Source organism: Ruditapes philippinarum, unplaced genomic scaffold, assembly GCF_026571515.1.
Source record: "Ruditapes philippinarum isolate M1 unplaced genomic scaffold, ASM2657151v2 ctg1133_1_1_1_1, whole genome shotgun sequence".
NCBI classification, from domain to species: domain Eukaryota; kingdom Metazoa; phylum Mollusca; class Bivalvia; order Venerida; family Veneridae; genus Ruditapes; species Ruditapes philippinarum.
This window is the reverse complement of record NW_026855123.1, coordinates 22,959-44,029: the sequence shown is the minus strand read 5'-3', so window position 1 is coordinate 44,029 and position 21,071 is coordinate 22,959. Positions and strand designations below refer to the sequence as shown.

General features: G+C 33.6%; 1 protein-coding gene across 1 annotated transcript in view; it reads left to right on the top strand.

Annotated features, from left to right (window-relative positions):
• LOC132742161 (ubiquitin carboxyl-terminal hydrolase 8-like) overlaps nucleotides 1-21,071 on the top strand; it is an 86,359-nt gene that overhangs the window by 44,899 nt on the left and 20,389 nt on the right. Inside the window, exons 10-18 of the mRNA XM_060730490.1 lie at nucleotides 12,985-13,086; nucleotides 13,935-14,042; nucleotides 14,586-14,754; nucleotides 16,140-16,320; nucleotides 17,235-17,295; nucleotides 18,380-18,487; nucleotides 19,046-19,214; nucleotides 20,047-20,178; nucleotides 20,673-20,831. Coding sequence (XP_060586473.1) covers nucleotides 12,985-13,086; nucleotides 13,935-14,042; nucleotides 14,586-14,754; nucleotides 16,140-16,320; nucleotides 17,235-17,295; nucleotides 18,380-18,487; nucleotides 19,046-19,214; nucleotides 20,047-20,178; nucleotides 20,673-20,831 — 1,189 coding nt within the window. The remainder of the gene's footprint in view (nucleotides 1-12,984; nucleotides 13,087-13,934; nucleotides 14,043-14,585; nucleotides 14,755-16,139; nucleotides 16,321-17,234; nucleotides 17,296-18,379; nucleotides 18,488-19,045; nucleotides 19,215-20,046; nucleotides 20,179-20,672; nucleotides 20,832-21,071) is intronic.

Here is a 21,071-nt window from a genome sequence, read left to right as displayed (position 1 = left end):
TTTATTTTCATATATTAACTGTGAAAAAAATACTGTTACCTATGTAACGGTACAAAATATTTAGTCACTTGGTACACTTGAACTAACAGTATAAACTCCCATTGGCCAATGGGAAATTAACATAACAAAAATAGTAAGGGGCAATAATAAAGAATATCAGCTTTCTGTAATTTACGATGAACAATTGCTAAGAAAACGGCCGACTTCACAAAGCCCACATTTCAGGAGTACCTCAATGCTGGCGGTCAGAACAATTTTAAACATACCAGTACCATAAGCAATCCATAATTGTCATGGAGCCATTCTTAGAGTAAAACAAGAGCATAGCATGCAGTGTTAGTGCTTATCTGTTAATAACAAATTTTCATAAATATTCTAAGTAACAAAAGGGCATAACTTTAAAAATATAGTGCTCCCTTTTCTTACAAATTCACCTTGTCAAGATAAGCAAGTATTCCAAGTATGGGGTTGATTAAAATGTTTCATTAATAGGCTACATGAAAGTTTTTGCACAGTGACAAAGGCTAAGCTCAGATCATAGTAGCTCAACTTTCTTTAAAACTGACAAGTCCAAAAATCACAAAACATACAGTAAAATTGAAGCAGCGAACATTTCAAATATAAACCACTCAATAATCCTCAATGACATTTTGTCATTCTATATAACTAAATGAATTCTTATTTATGCAATAAAAATTGGAATGCAAGAATCAAGAACACAGTCTAAATTTGCACAACCCTATATGTTAATATCATATATTTTTGAAAAGAGACAGAACTTAGAAAAATTACATTTATATATACATGTATTATATAAAGTGGCAAAATTGTTAAAAAAAATATATTACATATAACATCATAATTCAATTCATTAAAATCATATCCTAACTGTTGCTCCACTACCCTTCGCTAGGTAGTAGCGAAGAGTAACGGAAAGAAAACTATGATCTGATTTTAATGAGATTGCAATATAATTACACATAAGAGAATGTCAAAGATCATGATATATCAAAGCATGCAGTTATCATTTCATACACAACAATGTGGCACCTTCAGCGCAGGCCTAAAAGTAAAATAAATGGCCTACAAGTTTAGTAAGCGAGGACAAGTTTCAATTTCATTATTCAAAAACCTTGTCGTATTTAGATAGTAACATGATATTAAATACAAAATTTTTGATGGCAACTGTTTGCCTAATTTTATGCTTGCAACAACATTTTTTTTATATGTTTGACCCTTGGACAAGGTTGAAGTATAGATAAAATAAATACTTTTTTTGGTTGCTTAATATACTATGTATTCACACTGTTTAGAAAGGAATGTTGTCATGTCATGGGAAGTCACTTATTACAACAATAAATTAAATGATTTCACATAAATAATCTCAACACTGAATATAGTTCAAACAATTTTTACAATATTTTTTCTTATCTGAGCAAATTTAAAAGGAAATTGATAATAATTATTCATGCATTATCACATAATATTGTACAGCTTTTCTTTCAAATTAGTTGTAATTATTTAATCAGAGCCATGGCCTAAAGTATTATTTCTTATGGCTTATTTTCTATTATATATCCTCACAGCTGACCTTAAACTGTGCAATATTATACAACAATGCAGTGTGAAATTAAAGAAATAACACAGTGGTATACATTTAAACACAAACTTTCATCTACTAGAATTACATAAATGCTATACTCTGATAAATATAACACCAAAACCACCTTATCTAAATCATGGATTTCATTATAAACCTGGCAATTTGAACAATAAACTAATACATTGCACAGGGAATTTATTTTTCTGGAATGTTGACTGGGAGCCAAAAATGGTGAAATATAATCATTCAAAAATATAAAGGTATGATATAGATTAAAGGCCCATTATGCCCCAGAAATACCTTTTTTATATTTTTTAAAATCTTTTTCTTTTTTATGTACTTTTATAGTTCCCCAAAAGTCACTCATTGGCCTGTTGTATATTGTACTTAGTACCATCTTATACAGCACAAGCACTTGCTAGCGGATCCATAACATCTCAACAGTCTATTGATGCGATAAATCGACATCGTGGACGAGGCAATGGAAGAAATGCACACCAGAGAGACTGGAAGATGCCACCTCATCAGCAACAACAACCACGACGACAACAACGATTTGAAGATTATAGAAAAAAATGTGACAGATGTGGAAATAAAACATTTCATTTCTAGTGAATGTCCAGCACAGGGGCAAACATGTTTCAAATGTGGACGATTAAATCATTTTTTCAAAACAATGTAAATTTAAGTCTGTGCACGAGCGGTATTTAGATTGATACCGAAAATAAGCTATTTTCGCGAAAATAAGATCGCGACTACGAAAATAAGATTTATTTTTGAAATAGTGCATTTATCTGTTGAAATAATTATGTAAGTTATATATTTATGCATTCGTTGAATGATTTTACAGCAAATCAAACAAAAATATTTTAAAAAGTGAAGTTTGAGCCGAAAATACTATCGTACGAAAATAGCTCAAAGCGAAAATAAGATCTGGTCTACGAAAATAATATTTATTTTTGATAAAATGTATTGAAAACGTATTTTTGTTGTTATTAAATGATTTGTATGAATGAAAAAATAAAGAATGAAATGTTTTGTAATGAAATATTAGACGTTTGTTCGGTACACATGGTAAATATCCCAAGAAGGCATGCGAAAATAACCCAAGATGGCGATTACGAAATATAAAATTGTATTACTTGCAAATGAGAATTGAATTAAATCTTCTCTTATAAGACAAGAAAAGGTAGTGGTGAAAAAGTATCAAAATAAAAGCAAGACTTTACTAGTGCGAAAATAACCAGAAACAACGACGCCTACTGTATATACATGTAGAATATGTACGAAAATAAAATCGATACTGTACTCTACGAAAATAAGATCTGTAAGTATGAAAATTATGTACATACGAAAATAAAGGTATATACGAAAATAAGACCTGTTAGTAAATAATACCTGTATGAAAATAATATATGTATGAAAATACTACATTGTACGAAAATAAGATCCAATTGAAAATAATAGATATTTATCAAATCATACAGGTTTTAACTTTTAATTGTTTACAGATCTTATTTTCGTACATGTAGTATTTTAATTCATAAATATTTAAGATTTTCATACAGGTATTAACTATTTACTGACAGATCTTATTTTCGTACATACCTTTTTTCGTATGAACATTATTTTCATACAGCTTTTATTTCCTTACAGATTTTATTTTCGTAGAGTACTGTAATGATTTTATTTTCGTACGGTTCACATTCTTATATAGATCTAGATCTTATTTTCGTAGTCGTTGTTTCAGGTTATCTTTTGCAATAGTTCCTTCTTTTTTTTGGATACGTTTTCACCACAAACATTTCTTGTTTTATAAGAGAACATTTAATTCTTAAAACTTATTTGCAAAATCATTAAAAATAAAGTTAGTACTATTTTAATATAAGTTATGAACCATGTAAATCTTATAATATTATATATTTTCGTAGATACCATCTTGGTTATATGTTCATGCGTTCTTTCTAAACTAAATTTGGAATATTTACAATATTTGCCGCATAAACGTCTAATGCAGTTTTCTGTATTTCATTACAAAACATTTCATTCTTTCCCAGCAAACATTACATATAGGACCGATGTTGGCCCGATATCATGATCAATGTCGGCCCGATATCGGCATCCGACGTCGGCTCGACATCGGATGTGCAACCCCACTCAAAGTCGGGCCGATATCGAATGCCGATATCGGGTTACCGACTTACAGCCGATTTTTACCTACATTCATAACAAGTTTTTTTTTCTTTCTTACAGCATATTGGTTTGCATTCCTTAACATATAACAGAACATATCTTTATTTTGCAAAACCTTTTATTACATCAGCAAAATTAAACATTCATATACATAATATATTTACACATACATACTTCAATGTTTAAAAACCATGTATGTTTAACTTACGATTTTTCCTTGCTAACACACATAAAAATTTAAACATTAATCTTTACATGTTTCCTATAAAGATCAATCAAAATGAAAATGTTTGAACAAAAATACTTAAGTCATGTGACTGGCAAATACAACCTTGCTACATTAATACTACTTTTTGTTTAGATAAAATAAGCTCAATGGCATTACTTGTTCCTTTGCTTTTTTACATCCTGTTGACTTGAAATCTGTCTAGAAAGTGTCAAGCTGTTATCTTTGATATATTTAGTAACTGTATTTTAGATCTTGCACATTGATTCATACTCCAGTGATCACAAGTTTGAGTAAAACTTTAAAAGACTATAGCTGACTTTTTTCACATTATCATGTTGAATAGAGTTAAACAGCATTTTGTAATTTGTAAATGAGTTAATAATGTCAAATGTCAATTGTGGTTCCTCCAGGAGTCCTGATATATATGAAATTCTTCAATTGTTTAGTTCTCTAGACTTCTTCATTTCCACTATGTCTTGATCATTTGCCAGATGACGCTATTTCCTTCTATTGAATTTCAGCTCGGTGACTGTTGCTCTTTTTTTCCTCACTACATTCTGGAGCAAAAATTGAAAAGAAACCTTATAATTCTTTAAAAAAATAAGTGTGTGTTTGTGTGTGTGTGTTTGTGTGTGTTGGTGTGTTGGTGCATGTGTGTGTGTTATTTCATTCCAACAAACCATTTAATAACAGCAAAAATAGTGCAACGCGACCACGATGCTGTTCGTATGTTAGTTACTTCTTACTTATTTTATCTAAATGGTTTGTTGACTTTATAATATTTTTTAGGGTTTTTGTTTTTTTAAATTTCAATGTTGTACTCGCGTCGGTCGTCACTAGACTGCCTATCAAATTGGGCGAGGAAAATCTCTCTAAACGGTAGCGGACTTATTCTAATCAAGGCTGATGTTTTATGTTGTTCTCTTTGTTGTAATATGATCTCGAGTGATAATTGTTGATCTTGAAATTCAGACAAAGACACAAAGTCTTGTCTCTCTATGGTTGATGACGGTGACTAAAAATAAATGTCACCAGCTGGAGAGTCGTAGTTTAACACAATAATTACGTCATCGATAAACAGTTAAAATAATTTATTTAAGTAACAATTATATTAAGAATTAAAGGTGCATCAATTTATCAATAATATTTAAATTTTGACTACTACGCGGACTGTCAGACCACGTAAAAATTTAATATTATGGAATAAATGTCCCAAAAAGCTGGACATAAAAATTTACGTAAAGATCTTAACTATTTAAATGTGATATAATTTGATTAACTTTACCTCAAATTCAGAAATTTAATCATTTAAGATATTTTTCTAAGAGAAATGAGACAATGCTTGTGCTCAGAAGAAAATCTAGAAGACGACTGCTCGGAGTTCCGAGCCGATAGCGCGCATGTGCAGTCACCGTGTCCGAGCCGGTGCTCATGCACAGTACATGTAAAGGAGCCGGCGAAGGGCCGATATACATGTACAATGCATGTTAGGGAGCCGGGCCAGATTATATTGCACATTCGCAATATAAATAAAGGAGCGGTAACACGATCCGCATAATAATGCGAAGCCGACAATTAAACTATGACCGAGATTAAATAAACGCATGCGCAAAATATACAAAGACGAAAACGAAAGTTAAATGTTGTCAACAAACATGAAATTAGCAAAATACATCCATTCCACGCGATGACAGTCATAAGCAGAGGTGTTTAATAAAAAGGTTCAATGAATACTTAATATAGATAATATTAATTCCCATGTTGGACGCTTCATGTAAACCAAAAACATTTTTTATAAACAAAACCATCCAAAACATAACAGAGGAAGGAGTAAAGAAACTCCTCAAAGGTTTAAACCCAAGCAAAGCCTCTGGTCCCGACCAACTGTCCCCAAGGTTATTGAAAGAACTTCATACTGAAATTGCCCAAGTTCTCACACACATCTTCCAAATTTCCTTAAAATCTGGTACTGTCCCTCATGACTTGAAGCACGCAGTCATTGCCCCGGTTTATAAGAAAGGCCCAAAATATAAGCCTAGTAACTGTGACCTCGATGTCTTTTTGCCTTGTACAAGTAAAGAACAAAACTGAGGGTAATACTGGTTCGTCGATTTAATATGTTGTGGACACTATATATAACAGGATACACAGTACATCTCAACATCAAACATCACATATCATACATCATACAACATACACATCATATCTCATTACATCACATTACATTACATCACATCAAGCCCTGAAAGTATAAATATCAAACATTCCATACTATCATGAAATATATAGTTATAGTATATACATTTGTATACATTACAGTACCTTAAATATACTTAATCTAATATTCTATCAACAGATCAGTCTATAGAAATAGTCCATTCATTATATCTCATCTAAATAAATCATGTACACATAAAATACATCTTTAAATGTATTACATCATATTGTACCTGCATCTAGTGACCACTTAATTATTTACTTATTAAAAACAATATACAATATATGCTCCACTTAAAAATATACCTGTTGCTCCAAAATTATATAAACAATGACATATAAATATAATACATATAACATACCCATTGTGGATCAGACTCTGTAACTATACCTCTGTCACTCACACTGTGATATTAGCTCTGTACTGCAATTACTGTAATTTACAAACATCAGTGCATAACAAATAGAAACAATGATTTCTAGGAATAACTATAAGATAAGAACATATGCTGCCATCTTGAATTCTAACACTCAAGAACAATACAAATTTATCAAAATAACTTTTATCAAATCTACAACTGTATTTAATTACTATAAGTCTTCATTTAGTTGACATTAGAACTTTTAAGAACAAATGAATAAAACATGCAAATACAAATTCCTCAAACCAAATCCTTATTAATAATCTTATTCTTTTATAATAAGTAAAAACCAACACATCTACATGTCTCAATGGCCAACAACTTCTATAACAGAATGACCTCAAGTGACCCTAACATTAGGAGGGAAACGGTATGGTTGAGCAAATAGCAAATGTGGTCAAGGGGACATAATCACGCAAAGTTAATATTAAAATCAAACAAGGCCGACAGAGTTAGAAAATAGCAAAAACCTTAAAAATAGCACTTGGTTACATAACTACAGGCCTTTATCATTAACCTGCATCGCCTCTCAGCTAATGGAGCATATAATTGTCTCTAATATCATGTCTTTCTACGACAAGTATGATATTCTCAGCTATTTCCAACATGGTTTCAGGTCAAAACATAGCTGTGAAACCCAGCTTATCAGTTTCACCCAGGAAGTCCATGACAAACTAGAGCAAGGCCAACAGACCGTCGCGTTCCTGATAGTGTTAAGGGCAAGGTCAGGCTATTTGCAGACGATACAATAGTATATTTGACAATGAAATCAACCCAAGACGTCCAAACCCTACAGTCATGACAGTCTTGAAAACTGGGAATCTAATTGGTCAATGGAATTTAACCCAGATAAATATGAAGTCCTTAGTATCACCCTCAAGAAACATCCAGTAACATTCCCCTATAATTTACATGGTCAACAACTAAAATCCACTGAGGCTATAACATTTAGGCGTAACAAGTAGTAAAGATCTATCCTGAACCAATCACATAAATAACATAACAGCAAATGCAAATAATTCACTCAGATTTATAAAAAGAAATGTCAAAACTTCAAATAAAAAGATTCTGCCAACAAAACTTATGTAAGACCCCAGTTAGAATACTGTTCCACGGTTTGGCATCCTTGGCAGAAATATCTAGTTTACAAAATAGAACAAGTTCAAAGGTCAGCTGCCAGATATGTATACAACGACTACAATTACACCAGTAGTGTATCTAAAATGATAAGTGAACTTAATTGGCAAACCCTAGAACAGAGGCGCAACATCAGCTCTGTTACCCTTCTCTACAAAATCCAACACAATCTTGTGAGGGTCGACCATCACCATCTGACACCCACTAGAAACCTGAACTTCCTAATACCATATTCAAGGACACAATACCACTCCTATTCATTTTTCCCCAGAAGTATTCGTCTGTGGAATGGCCTACCCGTGTCCTTACAAGCTAGTCCCAGTTTAGACCTCTTTACTGGGCAGCTGCATCCTTTTTACCAGTTCTAAGCCAGCTTTGCTTTTAACTTTTATCTCAGTCTTGTAGTTCTTTTTAACTTGCTTTTACCTTATGTCTATAAATTTGCACTTAACATATTTGTTTGTAACAGCTATTCCCAGACAACGCGCCTGCTTAGTGTAATCGATTACGATTTTGAAGCAGTATAATGTATACAAAAATAGATCGAAAATAATTCAATAAAAATAACCGTAATTGATGTCGTAGAAATTGTATAATTTGAGTATTACATGTACATTGAATAATGAACCCTCAGATGTCACACTAGTTTTTGATATATTATATCGAAAATAAATATTGTTTTCATAAACCCGATCGTATCCATCTTTACCCGTTCACGAGCTATTACATTATAAAGGTGACACTGTGGATTATGTGTGTGAATCGGACGGCGAGTAGACCAAGAATTCTTTGATCACACGGTAAATTCTTTTTCATCTTCTCCTGATCATGTTTTTGTAAATGTTTTGATTGGCACGCAAGATATGTTTACCAATATTAATTGCAAAATTGATTCAGGTCCTACTCCACAAATAAATTGCCTCCTAAACCACATATTTAGGAAACTGAAAATTACACACCCTTTGGAAGCATCCAGGTTAACTTCGTACACAGGTTACCGATTACCAATGCTTGGGAAATTATGGTTATACTGTAAATACAATAACAAATCAGTGTGTTCCGAATTTTATGTAGTTGAGAGTTCTGATACCCAGCTGTTAAGCCTCAGAACATCTGTTGATTTAGATCTGTTAAGATTAACATATTCTGTCAATAAGATTGAATCTATTGACACATCTGACCTAAGTAAGGACACTGTACTTAGAGAGTACAAATATTTGTTTCATGGGATAGGGTTATTTCCTGGAACATATTCATTTCATTTGAAGGCAAATTCTGTTCCCGTTGTTTGTCCACCTAGGAAAGTACCTTTTGGACTCAGAAATAAGCTTAAAAAAGAGCTCGACTCAATGGAGTCAAAAGAAATTATTTGTAAGGTTACAGAACCTACAAACTGGGTTAATACACTAGTATGTGTTGAAAAACCTTCATCAGGTAAGCTTAGTATCTGTCTTGACCCCAAAGCATTGAATGAAAATATAAGAAGGCCGTATGATCCATTTCGTTCTATTGGCGCTAAATACTTCAGTGTATTAGACGCGACCAAAGGTTACTGGTCAATTAAGTTACACGACCACTCATCGTCACTCACAACATTAAACACAGTATTTGGACGGTGGTGCAAATATTTAAGACTTCCGATGGGCATAAGAAGTTCTCAAGACATTTTCTAACGGAAAATTGACAAGACAATTGAAGGTTTACAGGGTGTGACGTCAATTATTGACGACTTATTAGTGTTTTGAAGCACAGAACATGACAGAAACCTTAAAGCTACATGCCTCCAGATGAGTCAAAATATTTCAATAAAATCAAACTTAAGAAAAATGTACTAAAATTTTAGGAAATGTAAAAAGATTCAAGATTCAAGTAATATTTTAAAGGTTCTGTGCGATTAATGACTGATTTTTCAGTATTTACAACTATATTTCTACTGCGTTACTAACGCAGTAAGGGCTATTTATGCATATTTTGACCACTTTTTAGTAATTTACGCGGGTTGTATGTGGCATTGAAAATGTGTAAATTGTTTCCATTTGGTTACTTCACAATATCAAACATTCAGATACATTTTCAAATTTTCATGAAAATTAGCATGAATCTGGAGGCGTGCTGCTTTAAGAACGTACTCGACCGAGCAAAGGCAGGCGGTTTACGATTTAACCCTGACAAACTAAAAATAGGTTTAGCAGAGTTTAAATATTTCGGTCACGTGATCAGTGCTGATGGACTGAAACCTGACCCTGAGAAAATTAGCGCAATTATCGAAATAAAAAATCCGGCAAATCGTGCTGAGCTTAAAACCCTTCTGGGTATGATTTCATACCTGACAAAATTCTCACAAAATATCTCGGAGATAACTATCCCGATGCGAGAGTTATTATGCAATGACGTAGAGTTCAGATGGGATTCAGTCCAATCTGACGCTTTTAACAAGGTTTAACAAGTGATTACACAAGCACCTGTACTCAGTTATTATGATTCATTGAAGCCTATTAGATAACAGTTGGATGCTTCGTCCAAAGGCATTGGTGTCTGTTGCTTACAAAATGGTAAACCAATTGCATACGTGTCAAAAACACTGCCATTGACCGAGACAGAATACGCACAAAAAGAAAAAGATATGCTGGCAATATAATTTGGATGCACTAGATTTACGGACGGCGCACGGTTGTCGAATCTGACTGTAAACCGATAGTATCTATTATGAGAAAACCACTTTATAGTGCCCCGCCTAGGTAACAACGGATGTTATAACAACTTTTTGACCTTGATGTAATTCACTGTAGAGGTAAAGATATTCCGCTTGGAGATGCTCTCAGTCGGAATTACGTTACACTTTTCCTAATCTGATTGATGGATTAGAAACACATGTACACACTGTACTGAAATCGCTACCGATAAGTGATTTAAAATTGCAGGAAATTGAAACAACAACTCAAAATGATGCTCAGTTACAAACGCTTATTAGATGGCTTGACGACAGACGAATTGCCGTGCGACTGTATTAGATAGAATACTGGAATCACAGAGACGAATTGGCTTTTGGAGACAATATTGTGTTCAAGGATAAAAAAATAGTAATACCAAATTCTTTGACATGACTTATGCAGTACATGTAGGTCATTTTGGTGTAGAAAAAACGACAAGACGGGCTAGGATTATAATGTGTTGGCCATCAATGTCAAAACAAATTACAAATTATGTAGTTAATTGCCAGATTTGTTGTAAATATAGAGACTCAAATAAAAAGGAACCATCCTCATGACACACCTTATTTGCCCCTTTTAGAATAAAGGAGTGCGCCAATTAAATGTAGATGGTCACCCGTTCAACTTTTGATGGGCAGACGACTCAAGTCGCTTCTCCCAATAACTAACAACCAGCTTCTGCCACAAACAGTAAATCATTGTGAAGCAAGAAAGAAAATGGTTATTTACAATTAATTAGCAAGAAGCATTACGATAAAATTGCGCACAAAATGAAACCTCTAAAAAACCGGAGAATCTGTCAGAATTTGAAAAGATAAGTACTGGGAACCAGCCAAGGTTATAACCCAGCATAATGAACACTCATTTCACGTGCACCCGTGACGGTGCTGTTTATCGTAGAAATCGCCGTTTCCTAAACAAAGCTTCTGAACTGTGACTTGTCAACCATCTACAGTAGATGAATCACAGGAATCTATTTTAAGTAAACAAACAAATCAAAATACCCCTACAGGGTCCCTATTTCCTGCAAAAGTGCCAGGTAAATCGAGACCATTCACAATCACTAGGTCAGTTAGAGATGTGAAATCGAATAAGCTTTATTGTGGAAAAGATTGGACAAAGTTGTTACATTTGTTGAAATAGCCATGAGTGAAACTGTAAATCAGTGACAATTTAGAAAGCATTAAAATTTCGTCAATGTCATCATTAAAAGATTATTAATTATATTTGATATATTTAAATGGATGTATTTTACATGTTAATTTGAAATAAACTAAATATGCTTATTTTTTTAAGCAAGGGGAATGTTGTATATTGTATCTATATGTTTAATCTTAATACTATCTTAATTACCCTACTAGAGAATAATTTAGGGTGGTTCAGATAAGATAAAAATAGTTTTTATCAAAAATCGAGCTTAGATAAATAATTATTAAACTTATTTGTATTACTAAATAATCAGGAAAGAAGAATTGGAACAGCTATCAAGAGCAGAGGCAGAAAAGAGAAAAAGAAGGGAAGAAGTTGACAGATTAAGGATGGATAGAAAGAGGAAGGAAGAAGAGAGATTGGAGAATGAGAGAAGAATAAAAGAAGAACAAGATTTAAAGGTAAGGTAGTCTTTATAATAAAATATGTAATGTTTTATGAAATGATGAAATAAGATATTTGGCGATAACCCTGTGAAAAACCTACAGATGCCATTTTAGATAATGGTCTGGGAAACAGATATCATTTTTAGCTTGTAAATTCTATAAGAATAAGTAGAGCTATTGTAGTCACACGAGCGCCGGCGTCGGTGTCAGAGTAACCACTTATGTTAAAGTTTTTGTAATACCTCAAATATTTTCAAAGTCCATTGCCTTATGGCTTTGAAACTTTGCACACTTGTTCACCATCATTGTATATATAATGATATGTGTATATATATAAATGTGGCTCTTGTTCAATTTAGAATTTACATTTAGGTTTGCATAACACCTCAAATAGTTTCATATTCTATTGACATCTGGCTTTGAAACAAGTTGAAATTTTATACTCTTCTTTGAGAGCATTATAGGACTCTCTCCAAGGTCTTTTACTGTAACATGGATTTAAAGAAAAACTTTCCCCTTTTTGTTAACTTGGAAAATTTTACATTATCAAGGTTCTTTTACTATCAAGCACTAACAATAGTCGAGCGTTGCTGTCCAACCGACAGCTCTTGTTATAGTTGATGGGTTAAAAAATGTCATTTTCATAGTTAAATGGGAAACAGATGCCATTTTTATAGTTGATTGATAAACAATGCTATTTTCGTAATGGTCTGGTAAACAGATGTCATTTACTTAATGAATCGATTATCACGGAGCCTGTGGTAAGGTTTTTGTGTAAGAAAGGTCTCTTTTGAGAAAGATATTAGAAAGGTGCCCTTTTTATAGTAGAACAGATATTGAGCATTGATGATTATTTAATTTGATATTCCCTGTTTAGAATGCTAGGGAGAGAGCACGAGAAGAGGAAGAACAACGTGGGAAAGATGTTGCTGCAGCTGAAGAAAGAAATAAACAGATGAAGGCAGAAGACCAAAGAAAGGTAGAAATTGGTAACAAAATTGTAGTACCATATATCAGGTTATTTCGTGTACAGCTAATGGAACTTCAGTAGCGTCTGAATACCTTTAAATAGAAGTGTTGACATAATAATGTTAAAGATCCTTTAACACAATTTTGATGGTTTTATATCATAAATATAATGCTTAAATGAAGATTAATTTTGTTAGTTCAAAAAAGCATTATTTGTAAAGATTATACTGAATTTACATTTCATTTTAATAAAGGTAGGTAGTTAAAAATTTATTTTCTAAAAAGTCTAAGTCAAATTTTTCATTATGAAATGAATGCATATATTTAAATGATTAAATATAATGTGGACAAATATTAATAATAACATACAAGATCTTTAATCAGGATTTGACGTATTCATCTAGACAGCCTGTGTATTGGCTCCTGCTGTGAGCTTCGGCATTTATAGTCTAGACAAATTTGATCTAATCTAATCAAGTCAAATTAAGATTGAAAAAAGATTGTAAGGATTATTGGTCATGAAATTGGATTTTGATATGTTTTTACACTTACCCTGTCGGACAAGTCTTTTTGGAAGTCACTCGCCAAGATCCGAATTTTGAGTTGTCCCAGGCAGTTGGAAAACCATTTATGCCGAGCCCTGCCTTTGTTGCTCTTGTAGCCTCAATGGTTTAGTTGTTAAAATTGCTGATTGAAAATCTCTTACCTCTGAATGGGAGGCAGAATGGCTGGGTACTTTTGATTTATATCTCTTGATGCCTGCTTGAGACTAAAATGATAATTATATGGTCAATACATGTTATTTAAAAACAACCTGATTCTAAAGGTTTTGAAATTTCTTTTTTTTTTGCTGCTCAGGCAAGGGAGAAAATTGAGCTTGAAGAAAGGCTCCAGAGAGAAAGGGAGTTGGCAGCTCAGCTGGAGAAAGATATACTAGCTGCCTTAGAGAGAAAGCGAAGGAAACAGGTAATATAAGTAATATAACCACTTCTTTGATATCTTCTGGGGCGTCTAAGGCTAATGGTTAAGGTCATTGACATCAAACTATTGGTCCCTCACTGCTGTTGGTTCAAATCTCACCAGAGACTTTGGATTCTTATACTTGAGGAAGCTATCCAGCTAGGTTATGGAATATTGGTGGTTCTCTTCAGGTGGCTTTTGCTTGAAATAATGCAGGACGTGGCACCAGAGGTCTTTCTACCCAAGGAAAACTGGAGAGTCGCCATATATACATTTCAATGTTGGTGGGACTTAAAAACTTAAATTGTACGTTTACATACTAAACTTTTGAGCATAAATGAATCTGATGCAGTAGAACCTCTACTGAGTAACACCCTTTTTGTGAGGAAAACTGTTATTGAAATATGTTGCTCTAGAAAATTAGATTTGTTGTGAAGTCGTACTTTGGAAAGAATGAAAGTGATGCTGTAAATACATGTACTAATGAGTGCCACTAAGTTGAGGTTGCATTGTAGACCTTTTCAAGAAATGACATGTGCTATTTTGTAGATTGAGCTAGACAGTTTGGAAGCAGAGCAAAGGGAAAAGTTGCGACTGGAGAAAGATAGAACAGGGAAGGAAACATACGAAAGAGAGAAAAGAGAAAGAGATGAAGATGATAAAAAGAACGCTGCAGAGACTACAGGTGTGGCTGCTGAAAAGATCATGTTAATGGATGGTAAGTTTAAACTTACTTTATTATAAATGTGAAATTGATGGTGGGAAATGTGAAAATTTGGAAATATGAAAATTGATGATGGGAATGTAAAAAATGATCATTGAAAATGTGAAATTGATAGAAAATGTGAAAATTGTTAATGGGGAAGTCTTACAGTTGGTGAAAGTATATGTAAAACTTGATGATAGAAATGTAAAAAATTATTATGGGAAATGACAAAATTGCAAAAGAAAAATCTAAAAAATGTTGATTGGAAATGTAAAAGTTGATGGTTGAAATGTTAAAATTTATTATGGGGAAATGTGAAAATTGGTTATGGAAAATGTAAAAATAGATTGGTTCTTACAATCACCAACGTCAAGGTAATTCATATATTGCATAAGGTTAGCACTGTGAACAGTATGGTTAATCTTTTTCTTCCTTAACTTGTTATTCTATAAATATTATCAACTACTGAATAGAGTATGGTTAATGTTTCATCATGATATAAAAATTAAACTGTATAGAGATAGAAAAATGTAAACTAACAGCAGAAATTTTAATAATTTCTTGACAGTTGGTTTGAACAAATTTATTTAAGCACGATTGCGAAACAAGTTCTTGCAACTTATATTAATCACTTTCGAGTCCGCTTCCTGGAAGCTACCAGTACTGGTGTCATATGAAGAAACATGGTCGTGACCCGAGTAGGGCTCGAACCCATGATCTGTTGGTTGAGAGGCAGATACATTAACCACAAGGTCACCGCTCCCCTTTAAACTTGACAGTTGATTTAAACAATAAAGTATACTGGTAAATGCCATTTAGATATTGTTTCTTTAGAAACTGTGCTTCATATTAGCGTCATCCCTGTAAATTACAGAAGCTAAGACAAAGCCTAAATCGGTTCCGTGCTTTCTTAAATATTGTTATATTTGAACCTTGAGATAACTTAACAAAGGGAACCAATGTGAGTTTTTAAGTGCTGAATCTCAGGTTTCTAGTGCATAAAAAGCTGGCCTATTCAAAGAATACTTTGGCTATTTTAGCTACCCATGTGTCAGTGTAACATTGTGTTAATGTAACACATATGGTGTTGGTGTATCACTATCAGTGTTGGTGTAACACTCTTGGTGTTTGTGTAATATTTTGGTGTACATATATGGTGTTGTTGTAAGACATATTGTGTTGGTGTAATACTGTTGGTATTGGTGTAACACTACTGATGTTAGTGTAACTGAAGATATTCGATTGGATCATGATTTTTGACCATTATCTAGCAGGGTAGACTTAATTTAGGTTTGATCTTTATTTGAGGGTGGTCTTTATTCAGGGATGGTGATTACTTTAATGTGTTCTTAAGCAAAAGTGTGACTGTATCTACATTTTTAAACAAATTACAACAGGTGAAGTTCAAGGTCGTAAATACACTACACGATTGAATGATGAACCCTCCACACCGAAGTCAGGCGGACTCAAGAGGTCAAACTCCTCTCCAAATATTGGACAGATGATGGAAGATGAGGCTCAACTCCCTCAAAGGAAACCAACACCGTTTGTTGACCAACGAAATGAAACAGTTAAAAAGTATTTAAGTTTTTAGCTCACATGAGCACATGATTGGTGGTATTGTACTCAAAATAGCTTAAATCGATTTGATCCACTGAACAAGATGGCCCGACTGTGTTTATAATAGAAAGAAGCTTTCAACTGGGTAAACCCCAAACATAAGGTGACTGAAATAATACATGAAGGGCTACCCGAGATGTTTTGCCGCCAATAAAGCAAGAAAATTGCCATATGACCTTTACTGTGTCAGTGTTTCTACAAAAGAAGAGTATTCTCTGTTAGCCCCACATGCAGACAAAATGGTGGCCAGTCCACCTAACCACATGGGTAATAGTTTTCAGGATTATTCCAGAAGTGAAGTATCTTCAGTCTCCTTTCCTATGTAAAACTATAGAAAAATAACTGCTTAACTCAGGATTTTCAGGATTTTTTACCAACTTTCCTAGATAACTAAACAGTAATTTCCAAATTCTTCACAAGTTATCGGCTACAAAACTCAAATGGTTTCTCAATCATTGGTTAGAGGCAAATTATCATTAGACTCAATGTGAAAGAGATCAATTGTCAACTTGAAGTTTTACTGCCTAAGGATCAAACCGGTGAACCCCTGGGTAATGAATCCTATGGTCTCCCTATTAAACTGAGTGGGCGGGTCTGTTTTTAAATAAGAAATTGAAAAAAAAAACAAAAAAACAAAATAAAACTTAAAAATATTTCAAAGTGTTACACTGTTGCCCTCTCTCAGATCTGGAGTGCTTACTTTAAAACTTACAGAAAACTCTGCAATGATAACCTGAATAACATATTTCTGACCATATTTCTTGCTTTTATTTGTAAAGTGAAAATGTTTTTAATTGGATGTTATTTAAAACGGGTAGAAAAAACCCATACCATTTACCATTTTCATTTAATGTTTTTTTTTTTTTTTTCAGACCAATGCCTGCAGCTTTATCTGCAAAAAGTAGAGATTTAAATCCAGTCTATGGAAGTGTGGTAAGTGATTTGACATGATATTAAATAATCGTGAAACAAAGTGTTATTCTACTAACAAGCTTGCTTAGTGAAAGTTTTTGTTTCAGAGATATATTCAGATTTGTCTCATAGAAATTATGTGTCTTGAATTGATTTTGGGGAATAGGAACACTGTGGCAGGAATTCTAGATTGGGACAATTATTGTCTTCTCAACTTGATGAAAGTATTGTTTTGACATAACATATATAATACATTTACATTGTAGATCACTATGAGAGTATTGTTTTAGTTAATTTTTCAGTGCCCCCATTTTAGGGGGGGGGGGGCATTTAGTCTTTCCGTCCATCTGAGCTAACATATGAGAGTTATGAGCTTCATTCCAAAGTTAAATAAAGAGCAGAAACTCATATTGTGAGCTACTTTTTGTTTTTATGAGCTTCTGGACTTACGTCCAGGTGTAGTTAATGAGCTTTTTTTGTCTCTTAAATATCAAATGTTGGTACGTCCGCACTACCGAATAAGGATAAGGGGCCATCATCTAACTGTAAATAGAACAAAAGAGAACAATAGAGCTCATTCAGTAACAATAGAGTAAGGGGACATTGGCACTCTATTAAATAATAGAAAATAACAAAAGAAACGGGCCCCTATTCCAATTCGGTTGGATGTCCGTCCGTTCGTCCGTCCGTCTATAGTGTAGACAAATTTGATCTAATCTAATTAAGTCAAATTATGATTGAAACCATAATTTGTAAGGATTATTGGTCATAAAATTGGATTTTGATATGTTTAGTAATGTTTTTTTGCACTTGCCCTGTCAGACAAGTCCTTTTGGAATTCACTTGCCAAGATCCAAATCTTTAGTTGTCCCAGGCAGTTCGAAATCCATTTATGTGAAGCCCTGCCTTTGTTGCTCTTGTGGCCTCAATGGTTTAGTTGTTAAAATTGCTGATTAAAATCTCTTATCTCTCACTGCTGGTTATATCTGATTTATATACCTTGATGCCTGCTTGAGACTAAAATGATTATAATATAGTCAATATATGTTATTTGAAAACAACATGATTCTAAAGGTTTTGAATTTACATTTTTTCCGCTGTTCAGGCAAGGGAGAAAATTGAACTTGAAGAAAGGCTCAAGAGAGAGAGGGAGTTGGGAGCTCAGCTGGAGAAAGATATACTGGCTGCCGTAGAGGAAAAGCGAAGGCAACAGGTAATATACGTAATATAACCACTTATTCTTTTATATCTTCTAGGGCGTCTATGGTTAGTGGTTAAGGTCATTGATGTCAAACCATTGGTCCCTCACTGCTGTTGGTTCAAATCTCACCAGAGACTTTGGATTTTTATATTTATTTGAGGAAACTATCTAGCTAGGTTATGGAATATTGCTGGTTCTCTTCAGGTGTCTTTTGCCTGAAATAATGCAGGACGTGGCACCAGAGGTCTTTCTACCCAAGGAAAGCTGGAGAGTCGCCATATATACATTTCAATGTTGGTGGGACTTAAAAACTTTAATTGCACCTTTACATAATAAATTTTCATATCTAAACTTTTGAGCATAAATGAATCTGATGCAGTAGAATCTCTACAGAGTAACACCCTTTTTGTGAGGAAAATTGTTATTGAAATGTGTTGCTCTAGAATATTAGATTTGTTGTGAAGTCGTACTTTGGAAAGAATGAAACTGATGCTGTAAATACTAATGAGTGCCACTAAGTTGAGGTTGCATTGTAGATCTTTTCAAGAAATGACATGTGCTATTTTGTAGATTGAGCTAGACAGGTTGGAAGCAGAGCAAAGGGAAAAGTTGCGACTGGAGAAAGAAAGATCAGAGAAGGAAACATTGGAAAGAAAGAAAAGAGAAAAGGATGAAGAAGATAGAAAAAAAGCTGCAGAGGATAAACGTGTGGCTGCTGAAAAGATCAGGTTAATGAATGGTAAGTTTAGAATTACTTTATTATAAATATGAAAATTGCCGGAAATTTCATCTGGCATAGGGGCTGTACAATAGCACGCTTAGGAATAATGTAATTTTACCGTCATACGCTCTTTTAAGAAAATAGTTACGGTTGTAATGACATAAATTTCCATTGAAAATTAAGATAAAAAATTAAAATATGATGGAATATGGTAGAATTTGCAAAACAATATCTGACAATACATGTATGATTGCGATTTGGATCGGAATATCCGTCGATGAGTGAAATGTTAAAATTTATGATGGGGAAATGTGAAAATTGATTGGTTCTTACAATCACCAACGTCAAGGTAATTCATATGTTGCATTAGGTTAGCACTGTAAACAGTATGGTTAAACTTTTTCTTCCTTACCTTGTTATTTTATAAGAAGTATCAACTTCTGAATAGAGTATGGTTAATGTTTCATCATGATATAAAAAATAAACTGTATAGAGATAGAAAATGTAAACTAACAGCAAAAATTTTAATAATTTCTTGACAGTTGGTTTAAACATATTTATTGAAGCTCGATTGCGAAACAAGTTCTTGCATCTTATAATAATCACTTTTGAGTCCGCTTCCTGGAACCAACCAGTACTGGTGTCATATGAAAAAACATGGTCGTTACCCGAGTAGGGCTCGAACCCATGATCTGTTGGTTGAGAGGCATAGACCTTAACCACACGGCCACCGCTCCCCTTTAAACTTGACAGTTGTATTTAGAAACAATAAAGTATACTGGTTAATGCCATTTAGATATTGTTTTTTAGAAACTGTGCTTCATATTAGTGTCATTTCTGTAAATTATAGAAGCTAAGACAAAGCCTAAACCGGTTCCCTCACCAAGCCTACAGAAAAGCTGGGAGAAACAGCTGGATCCCAGCACAAACAGATACTTCTATATCAACTATAATGAGGGAATCACACAATGGAATCCACCAGGTTAGTATTAAAGGTGGTTCCCTGCTTTCTTAAATATTGTTATATTTGAACCTTGAGATAACTAAACAAAGGGAACCGATGTTAGTTTATAAGTGCTGAATCTCAGCTGTCTTGTGCATAAATAGCTGGCCTATTCAAAGAATACTTGGGCTATTTTACCTACCCATGTGTCAGTGTAACATTGTGTTGATGTAACACATATGGTGTTGGTGTATATCACTATCAGTGTTGGTGTTACACTCATGGTGTTGGTGTAAAACATATGGTGTTGGTGTAACACTATCAGTGTTGGTGTAACATGCTTGGTGTTGGTGTAACACATATGATGTTGGTGCTACACATATGGTGTTGGTGTAACACATACGGTGTTGGTGTAACACTATTGGTATTGGTGTAACACTATTGATGTTAGTGTAACTGAAGGTATTCGATTGGCTCATGATTTTTGACCATTATCTAGCAGGGTAGACTTAATCAAGATGTGGTCTTTATAGACAGGTTGGAAGCAGAGCAAAGGGAAAAGTTGCGACTGGAGAAAGAAAGATCAGAGAAGGAAACATTGGAAAGAGAGAAAAGAGCAAAGGATGAAGAAGATAGAAAAAAAGCTGCAGAGGATAAACGTGTGGCTGCTGAAAAGATCAGGTTAATGAATGGTAAGTTTAAAATTACTTTATTATAAATATGAAAATTGCCGGAAATTTCATCTGGCATAGGGGCGGGCTGTACAATAGCACGCTTAGGAATAATGTAATTTTACCGTCATACGCTCTTTTAAGAAAATAGTTACGGTTGTAATGACATAAATTTCCATTGAAAATTAAGATAAATAATTAAAAATATTATGGAATATGGTAGAATTTGCAAAACAATATCTGACAATACATGTATGATTG